General features: G+C 34.8%; 1 protein-coding gene across 1 annotated transcript; it reads right to left on the bottom strand.

Annotated features, from left to right (window-relative positions):
- Positions 1-3,549: 3,549 nt before the first annotated feature.
- Positions 3,550-7,366, bottom strand: LOC123535079 (galactose-3-O-sulfotransferase 2-like). Its single transcript, XM_045317612.2, has 3 exons — positions 7,075-7,366; positions 6,038-6,089; positions 3,550-5,058 (listed from the first exon to the last, which is right to left on the bottom strand). The coding sequence occupies exons 2-3, from the start codon at positions 6,082-6,084 to the stop codon at positions 3,792-3,794; spliced, it is 1,314 nt and encodes a 437-aa protein (XP_045173547.2). The 5' UTR covers positions 6,085-6,089; positions 7,075-7,366; the 3' UTR covers positions 3,550-3,791.
- Between the last annotated feature and the right edge of the window lie 3,638 nt (positions 7,367-11,004).

The raw sequence follows: 11,004 nt of genomic DNA, 5'->3' as shown, positions 1-11,004 counted from the left end.
ACATTGTTTGTCTAATCTATTATTTCTTTTGTCTGAATATCCGTGGAAATATTTTGACCCCATTCTTCAATCAATTCTTCGAATAGTCGAGCGCGCTGTCATCAGACAGCTCTTGTTTTTATCGTATTGAGCGACCCGTGGAGTTTCCAAATTTTCTATTTTAAACTCCCCATTGGTGTTTTTTACCCCTGGACTTCCAATGCGGTGCCCCAGTGTGTTCCTTTATTCATTCATTTATCCTAGTGAAGTTGTGTTGTCTGCGTGTATGCGTGTGTGATGGTCGTATTTACGTCCGCTTGCTTCCAGTTGCGGTTGGTTGAGGCTGCGTTTTGGAACGCTGCTTTCCTTGTATGATTTTCATCCTTGTTTTTATGGTTTGAACCTAACCTCACTCTTAACCACCACAACATTTCAGATATTCACAGGACGGTATAAATAAAAGTTTACACCTCCGCCATGTGAATCCCTAACACACGCAGTGGTAAATGTATAACAAATAATGCTTATATAAATTTGTATAAAAAGTGGTACCCAATACGGAACAGACGAAACGGTTCTTTATACATTAATTGCAATGAATTACAATACTTAACATATATATTTACTTCATGTCGTCTTTTCTTCCCGCAAACCCATCGAGCAAAATCACGAGAAATAAAGAAAATTTCAATGATCTAAGTTTCGTTGAACTGGTTCCACTTGACTTCTGAAAAATAAACACCGGAAAATAACCTTTTTTTTTACTTGACTTATTGGTCATATGAGTTAACGAGATCTGCTTCCGTTCGTCTGTTTGTGTTATTCTGTCACATCAGTGTATTACCTTTTATAATCAGGCATACTCGGTTGATTCTATAACCGTTGATATACATATATACTACATTTGTTTTTTTGTACTGCAACGTATATCAATTCTGATTTTCAAAAGTAGGAAAGTGATAAAAGAAAATATTTTCAGTAAAAAGTGCCGAACAGAATAATTAGTTTGATATTCAGGCCACATAGAGTTGTTGTCGTGTATGGCCATTCTTTATTGCTATTTTTCATGTTGCACTGGCTTCGGAATTCATTTATTTGGTTGGAGGTAATACTGATTTTATAAACGTGCATTCCTTACGAATTTTGGCGAAATTATGAAAATATATACTTGTCAATGCAAAGTTTTGACATATTTAATACAATAGTGCTTATATTCATATTATTCCTTAGTCAAAATATGCTAAAATAACTTGGTTGGTTGGGCAACAAGGATAGTAAAATCAAATTTTAATAATACGTTCAGTGAAAATTTATCATGTATCAAGAATTCGGCTGTTAAAGATTTGAACAAATCCATTCGTTGACTAAAATCTGATTAACCCCCATTAAACATCAATATTGGTTAAGGTCGCTGACTTTATATCACTTTACCACACCGATGTAGATTCAAGCCTCACCTGGGGCGTAGAATAGTTCATGAGAGGAAGCCATCCAGCTGGCTTAAGGAAGTTCGGTTGTTCCACCCGAGTTCCCACCCGATGAAATATAAATGCCCTTAGGGGTACTTGAGGTCTTCCTCCACCATTAAAAGCTGGAAAGTCGCCATATGACCTGTATAATCGTGCTGATGTGACGTTTAACCCAACAAAAATAAAAATTAATATATGACTCGATCTGCAACATGGACCTATGTTTTGGACCACTTCACAAGTAACACTTCATGCTTTAAATCACTTCCTATTTGGTATAAACAGACCGATGCTACCTCGATTATAATGACAGCGTTTTTTTATGTAGAATGAATAATTGCCGTTGATTCAACTTGAACAATTAGGAATGAGCTACCTCATTAAATTGCTGCTATGATCAGGAAAAGCAATTGTCATTGGCATAATGATTTACTTTGAACGCAATCAATGCCTTGATAGCTCAGATCTTATTAAACCAGCCCAAAGAACACGAATGATGCGCCGTGCCGCAATTTCAATTATCTAGCAGTCAACAATCAATCTAGATATAACGATTTACTTTTATTGTTCGATTCCATGAGACGTTACATCTTTTCTTCTACTTAAAACCAGATAATTTTGGTATACCGTTCTGATGGTCGTTAGAGTTGATCTGGTAATAAAATTTTGAATGCTGAAGATATTTTGAAGAACTTTAATTGACCTGGAAAGGAATGTAGCGAAATACAGGAAATCCTCTGTGTGTTAATGTTTGACCCAATATCTTTTGTTTTTCTCAAAATTTCAAATACCTAGAGACAAATGAAGTTTGTTTTCAAACTCCAGTTTGGCCTAAATGATTGAAACTTACTTTATCCCAGAGATAAAGTACATGTTAGTATCTAAACAAGGTCCTATGATTAATGTCATACACTTTCTTGAATATTTTATACCAACAGAGTTTCATGTGCATTCGACTTGCCTGCCTAGCTTTTTGATAGTTTTGGGAAACTCTGAGTGTCAATCACTTTACACTATTTACAGTCTTGTTGAACTAAAATTTAGCCTGTTCATGTCTACATGTTGTGTCTACAAGGTCACAAATTCACAGTCACGCGGACACACACCTAATGTCACTAAAATCTCAATTTTGCCAAAGAATGGACTAACGGCACTCTGGAATTAGGGCAACGATGTTTCAATTATAATTGAGCCGGTTGAGATAGGCCAGGACAGTAGTAAAGAAACTTACATTTGAGCCGTGCCATGAGAAAACCAACAAAGTGGGTTTGCGACCAGCATGGATCCAGACCAGCCTGCGCATCCACGAAGTCTGGTCAGGCTCCATGCTGTTCGCTTTTAAAGCCTATTGGAATTGGAGAAACTGTTAGCGAACAGCATGGATCCTGACCAGACTGCGCGGATGCGCAGGCTGGTCTGGATCCATGCTGGTCGCAAACCCACTATGTTGGTTTTCCCATGGCACGGCTCATTTATGTATGTTCTATATAAAATTAACAATCGTCTTAGAGCTGTCAAACAGCCAGGCCTTTTTTTAAAGAAGAATCATTTATGTGTACAAATGGTCTTTAAATCACAAAAAAAAACCAAGTAGGTGTCATCTAAATAGGCCATCTCCAAAACTGACGGGTAAAATATGGTTTTTAACACGCGTAATAAGGTTTGCTTACATTTCTACAAATGCAAAACGTCTCCTTGAAATGCTACCAAAATCCAGACTGAAATAAAAACAGAAACTGGCTTACAATAAAAAAAACAATGAAAATTTCACTTTAACTAGGGAAATGAGGATTTCTTTCCGCTATTATATGAAACGTTTAATTACCTATTTAGTACTTTTTTTACTTTCACGAAAACTAGTTCAGCGCAACGCAATAAGATAATAAATTAGCTACATAACGAGGCATTGGTTAAGTCTATTTTACGTCAAATTATTTAATTTTTACCGCGTAAGTAACACAGTTGGAGGCTTTTTACAGCATATATTACAGACAACACGAGCGTTTATATACTGTTAAACAGTAGAATTTATTTTGCGAATTTTCTCTGATTTATTCTATTTGATGTATTCGCGAAATGTCGAATTCGTAACGACGTGAAAGTGGAAACTACAAATACATTGGAATACACAACCTATTAACTGCGCGGCAAGCTTGCCAAATAACGCGCGCATATTGCAAAATAAGATATCGCAAATTAAAAAGTGTTTTACAGTAATTCCCAAAACTCCACTGAATCATTTGTGTGTTGGATATTTTATTATTACCATTACATACAAGGGAAAGATCTTAGATAATAAATACAAATATCATATGTACACATTTCTAATGGTTCGTGGTTGCTTTATTTTAAATTATGCCTTCTGCGATGTCTATTTCGCAGCTTTTCTATAAATGGCAATTCTTTCATACTCATCCACTTACAGTCTGAGCTGGACACGTGAAAGGAATTATCCCATTTTGTTGGCTTAACTTCTAGTAATTTTCCCTCAGCTTCTAGGTTTTTAGGATCGTGGCAAAATTTACTAACTCCTTGAATCAATTCTTTGAAATATGTCACTTCCTCCCAAAAGTCAGGTGACACTCCATTTATTTTTTCGTTGAAAATCTTGGTAAAATATTCGTAAATGTCAAAATCGAATGAAGACGTTCTCCTTAATTTAGCTTGTTCGGTTTTATTTAGAATAACGGGTGCGTGTTTGTGTTCGTTCGTCTTAAGGTACAGAATATCGGCTAAGGACCAGTTTAGCAGACGACGCAGAAAAACTAACGATTCATCTATTTTCTCCATAATCATAACAAAGAGGAACTGTGAATTAAGTTCATCCAAATATTTCTTAATTGTTTTTTCATCCGTCTGTTCCCATTTGGCTGAAAATCCAAAATCTCTAGCCATTGTATTTCGCGTCTGTGAAAAGATCACACGGTCGTACTTTTCGGGGTAGTTCACTAAATTGTGAATAAAGTTTGCGCGTGGGACTTGCCTGAGGTATTTGACCTGGTACACGTCACGGTGATAATATGCTGCGCTGATCATTCTGCTAAGCGGTTCGCGCACGATCCCTATATTGACATAATCGGCCGGGAGTAAACTGTCGAAAAAATCTTTATTATAAGTTGTATGGAGGGCAAATATGTCATTATGCTGACCAGCTGTTATAGGCATTTCTTTTGCTTTAGTCTTCAACTGGTTGTTTGAAAATGGGAGAATGATGTTCAAATGATGCTTCATTCCGAATCTAAATAACATGTTCTGAATGGTTGTCGATCCAGCTTTGTGTACTTTGAGAAAAGCGATGTGTGTTGTTTTGTTTCTCCTTGAAAATGTATCCGTTGCCAATGAATGCTTCGTGTCTGTTGGTGACTGTGCGTCTGTTGGAGCGCGTACATTTTTTGTTAAAGAAGGTTTAGTGTCTGTTGGGGAGCGTGCGTCTACTGCTAAAGACGGTTTACTGTCTTTTGCCGATCTTTTGTTTGTAGCTGATGAAGAATTGCTGTTTGTGGTTGATAACAACATGCTGTCTGTCGTTGATCTCGAAATGGTATTCCGTACTCCAAACATGTCAGTCATAAGTGCATTGATGAAAAACAAAACACAAAGCCCATTTACCCTGAAACACAAAATGCACGAAATAATCTCCAAAGAATTATCGTTCTTGAAATACTTTTCAATAATTTGTTTGGCCCTCAGAGGTCAGAGACCACCAGTTCAAAACAGTATAGGGAACTGACTAGGAATAAGGTTATCGTATACAATGGAATAAGGTAATGTTTGTATCCGTTCTGATTGGTCAATAGTGTAAACAAACACACGATTTTTCAAAACTGATATTTTTCCTGCATGTACTGCATTTTATTATACATTTTGAAAATATCTGCTGCATTTGGTGTGTATTAAACAAAAATTTATCGAACGGTTTCCTCCAACCATGCCAACGATGAAAACGGACGGTCGTCTTTTCCATGTGAAAAAAGATGCTCAAATAAAGTACATGTGTACAATGTATCACAGTTCGTATGTTTTAAGTCCATTATTTTGACGGATCTAAGATCATTCTTGAGCGAAATGTGATTATTTGTAGAAGATATACATGTTTCCATTTATGGGAGGCCGTACACACCGTAATGTTAAAATGGAAGCCTTCAGGAAAACAACTGGTGATCTCTAACCAAGAAGTGCAGCTATCGCAATTTATTTTAAGTTTTAAAATTCTTTGAAAAAGTTAATATTTGGAAATATATTCACAGGTTTGAAATAAGTGAGTTATTTTTCCTCCTTATAATATTATGCTCTATCTCGAGCTGTAAATATGCAAAAAGATTTTCACTTTTTAACCTGTGAATGAGTAGCACTGGAATATAATAAAATAATAGAACAGAACAGAATAGAACAGAAATTTTACGGTAGAGATATGCGTCGTGCTCATCGTTCTTACATTCATATAACAATCAAGTAAGTATTGGAAACATTTTGAATTCATCACAAAGAACAACAAATTAAATAAACATTGTATTTTCGCCGGACAGGTAGCTTCAATGACCATAACTCAGTGGACGGATGAATTACAAAATATATATATCATATCTTACCAAAATGTTATTTTGCACAGCAACTGTTTGTTCGCTTTCTGAAGCATTTTCACTGAAATGAAAGCAAGAAAAGTGCACATTCATACATCAAACCATAATTATGCATATTAGGATGAAATGCATCCAAAAGTATAAAGAGTTACCTCGAGACAGGAGAAATGAAATTAGTTCAACTCAGAAAACACGTACTGTGAAAAGAAGAAATACACACAAAAAATGAAGAGCATTTTATTTTTTCAAATATGTATTTGTGAGTATTCTGAGAGAAAAAAAAGATAATGTAATAATTGTAAAAGCACAAGCAGTATTTGTTAACCTTTAGCATGCTAGATAAATTGCCGTCTGCTGGAAATGTCGTCTGCTAAAATTGTAAAGTTCATTCAATTTGCTCCAAAATTGGAAGAAATATTGTCAGAGTAGCAAACAGCTTGGAACCTGATCAGACGCTGATTTAATCGGCGTCTGATCTGGTTCCAAGCTGTTTGCAAAGGCTGTTAAATTCGCCTGCAGCAGGCTAAGGTTTAATGTTAAAATCAGTTGTTTGAAAGAATTGTCTATTTTTTAAAATAGAAAACTGAAAATATATCGATTTGTTCTTCATAGTTTTAAGGCGGCATCCCTCAATATTAATGCTATTTTTAAATTTCTATAATAAAATCGTGAAGAAGATTCTTTGTATATATTACAAACAGTTTGTAATTGCAAATTAACTGTGTCAGCAAGGTTTTTACGTGAGAACAATGTAGTATCTATTTACATGCACAGTTATCATCTTCGTAGGGTATCGTAGAATATAATTCTACCTCGTAAGTCACGCGGTAAAATTCTGAAATTGAATCAAAGGCGATAACCTGTCATTTACATTATACCTATAAAGAACGTCTGAAGTGGTACTGATGTTTTATATTTAATAGAAACTGATATCTCGATTCTGTTTCTGGACTTATGTCTCTTTAAACACTTGAAACAAGCATCTTTATTTCAGGTTCACAAAACCCTCGTACATGTATTCGAGGAAGCATATAAAAGGTACTTACCAAATGCATATTCCGTAAGGAAACCTCTATTTCAATTTTTTTTTTAAATCCAGTTTTTTTTTTTCAATTATCTCCAGGCGAAACTTTCACTCCAAAGATTTTATCTCAACTTTAATGACATGCGTTCTTGCGTCGATAATTGAAAAAATAAACAGCGCACCGGAGGGGTGTTTTTAGTAAAATAATTTTTAAATGAGTTTATGAATTTGTAGAAAATTATTTTTTCCGTATGTGACGTTGAGACGGGTAGTTTCCAATATAGGGTATTCATGATCCTGGCTAGTTTCGATGTCAGCTGAGGCATCCAAATATATCAACAGTAAAACCGATCTTGGCTTATTGAAGTTTAAGAAAATGGCTGATCATAGAGGCAGCCATTTTAGTGTATTTATGACGTCATTTACTTATAGTTTGAAAAGGTAGAAAAAATTGTTTTATAGAAATCAGTAAATACAGTTCAGATATGTATCTAGAAATTTAATAAATCCGCCATATTGTTTTTTGTTGCCATGGAAACAAAATGGCTGCCAATATGATCATATATTTAAATACTCATAACTTTCTCATTTTTAAGTCGATTTTAAAAATTCCTTCACTTCTTTAAATTATTCATGAAATTCTAGCAGAAATTAACATAAGAACAACATTGCCTTTCCCTTTTGAGTTCTTTCAAGAAAAAAAGCTATATATTTTACGCGATTTCTGACACGTAACGTCTTGTCTTTATTATTATACCAGATTTGTTGAGCGCCCTTTTCATATGGAATATACGTTCAAAGGCGCTTATGACGTCTATTATGTCATTTTAAAAAAAAGTAATGTTTGCACCGTTCCTCCGTTTATTTATTCATTTTTCCAGCATTATATATCCTGGATTCTGTACGTCGCCTCCTCAAGTTGAAGATTTGAACCAGGTTTTACAAACATTTCTTCACCTTTTCAAAAAGCGGCAAATGATCAAAGAAACCTACCTTTGTAATTTGTCCTCATATTTATGGATTTTTTCCCTCCGACTAATATCAATGAATATCACTACTGAAAAACAATTTGATTTAACCAGCTTGAAATGCTTATACAAAATATCATTCAAAGAACATGTTTTATCTTTCATGTACAGATTTCATTGTAACAGCATAAAATATAAATCTTTTATTTACTTCCTCAAGTGTGTTCCTCAGTTGCTGAGTCAATGTTGTAAACCTGGATCATTTTTATTACATTGTACTACTTTTTGTATTCATTCCCGCCCAAAGGCTGAAGTCATGTATTAACAAGTAATCAAATTATCATATCATACAAGGTTAAGCACTTACCCTTATTGGCAGTGATTGTAAAGAACGGTTTAGAGAATAAATGACAGCGTAACTTCATCTTGGCAAAAAATACAGTTAAAGAATCAGACTAAACTTTTTATTAGACATATAGGTAATAGCTAGTAATTTATTGACCATTTTATGCAGTTAAGATGCCCAGAGTAGAGAAGACAGTAACTAAATCTATTTGAAGGTCAGTAAGTGGTATAAAACCTATTTCTAGCTGTAGGTAACCACTGACAACAACATATTTACCCATAATTGATTCACTTAATTAATGTAAAGTACCATGTTACCTGGCATAACAGACTGTAGTAGTCAATAATTAACCAGTCCGGTGTGCAAGTGAAAAAAATGAAAATCCTTCCTTGCTGTTGCAATGGTCTGGTTTATATAATGTAGTGCATGTATGGAACGAAGAAAGTTTTGGATTAATTCATTAATGGTTAACGCTTTCTTTTTTGTGCGTTTAATTAATATTCTAACATACAATTGTTATCGTTTTTCGGATCGTCCGCGTCGTCCGTCCGTTGATGTATTATTTCTCTGTAATCCACATTTTGAATCAATTTCAAACGAATTCCATCATCATTTGATCAAGTCTTTATTCTGATCAGATTAGATGTGTATTCGGCAGCCAGTGAACACAGCACCGTCCGTATGTCCGTAAGTGTACAATTTAGTTCGATTATGGACAAAAACCGACTTTCACTTCATGATTTATGACATATTTTAGCACGTTTACATATTAGCATATTCATGCTTTTATTCATGCTAAAACTGTAAAGCTGGTTGCTTTCGCGGAGGTACTTTTTTGAGAATTTTAAGTGAACTATAATAATAGCCCCGCGAATAATACATTAACACATACATACAGTTTTATCATGCTTCAAAGCCTGTGATTATCATTATCCAGAAAATAACGCTCAAACCTTTCAAGTCACCATCGTCGCATATATATGCATAGCATTTATCTTTTAGAACTAGCTGCAATAGCATACTTTTTCAGGTTGTTGAGATATCATTTATCTTCCAGAACTTGCCGCAATAGCATACCTTTTTATCCTTTGTTTGCCTTTAATGTGAAAAGTAATCAATCAGCGGGAGACAAAAATTACCAAACCAAAACGGCCATCTGAAGACTTCAGAAAGAGAAAGCGGGTTTGTATGCGGTTCTGGTGTTTTCCATGATCATAGTTTAAAATCTCAGGTAACCCAGTTTGAACATTACCTATATTTCATCGAGATAGTCTGACAATTTTTTATGAAGTTCAAATGGAAAATGTGGTCTCTAGTGTTAACAAGGTTTTTTTCTATAATTTGACGTAGTGATCTAGTTTTATACCACAGATGAGCCAATTTTGAAATTAATCTAGATTTCATAGATATTCATTCTGACAAAATTTAATGAAGAACAAGTAGAAAAATATGTCTCTTAGGAGTGTAGACAAGGTTTCTCTATGATTTGACCTAGTGACCTAGTTTAAGAACACGGGTAACCCAGTTTCAAGCTTGACCTAGTATTTACAGAGACAAACATTCTGACAAAGTTTTATGAAGATCAGGTAGAAAATATGACCTCTAATGTTAATAAGATTCTCCTATTAATTCGACCTACAGATACTGCACGGATTAATTAAAAAATGACCTTTGATCCCTAAATCTGGCCTTGACCTTGAGATAGGGACCTGCAGTCTGCCTATTATAGTTAATCTCATCGAAGAAAACATATATGCCAATTTAAAAATAATATTAGTTCAACCATATCGAGGTTACATAAAATAACCTGGGTTGGAAAAACGCTTACCAGGCAGACATGCCAGATTATTTTTCTTGCCTACCTTTAATATTATAACAACATTTTTAAAAGATATGGTAAACTTTAAATTGTTATGTATCTCCTAATTAATGCAATCTCTCTAATGAAACACAATGGGCTTTATAGTTATCTCTACTACACAAGAGGGCCATGATGGCCATAGATTGCTCACCCGAGTTTAGACTGGCTCTTAAGTGTGCAACTTTTGAAGAGGATCATAATATACTCCGGGTATCGCAATAAAGTTGGTTACATCAATAAGTGCAACAGATTACAATCACTATATGGTACATGTACCAAGTTCTTTACAAATGGGTGAAAAAAAAACATTGGAACATGCTGAGAGCTCTTTGGAGGTTATCTATATCCAGCGGTTCATGACAAGAGGTTGTTTAAAGGTATTTATATTAGTTCCGTTGGTCCCTAAAATGAGTGGAATGTCTTCCCATTTGAACAAGTTTGGGACAAGCTGAATAATTTGAACGGAACAAACTTCATAGAAAACCAAGCCAGGATGCTATTGATCAAGTTTGATGCAATTCTAACCAAAAGTTCCAATGAAGATTGTCTTCTGAAGACGTGTGGACGGATGATGCGTGGTGAGTGATCACAATCGCTAATCCCAAACACTTAATGCTCCAGTGAGCTTAATAATGTAAAAAAATAAAATAAAAATTTTGCTGGCCTTAATAAATGCCCGGTCCCTTTTGCAAAATGTAATCCCCACCTGGGGGAAGTTTAATAAGGGAATATATGGTATATGTTCTTTGGTATCATTTCAACTTTCAGTTTACATGT

This window comes from Mercenaria mercenaria, chromosome 12 (assembly GCF_021730395.1).
Source record: "Mercenaria mercenaria strain notata chromosome 12, MADL_Memer_1, whole genome shotgun sequence".
Lineage (NCBI taxonomy): Eukaryota > Metazoa > Mollusca > Bivalvia > Venerida > Veneridae > Mercenaria > Mercenaria mercenaria.
Note: the sequence above shows the minus strand (reverse complement) of the source record. Positions and strands in the feature narration are given on the sequence as shown.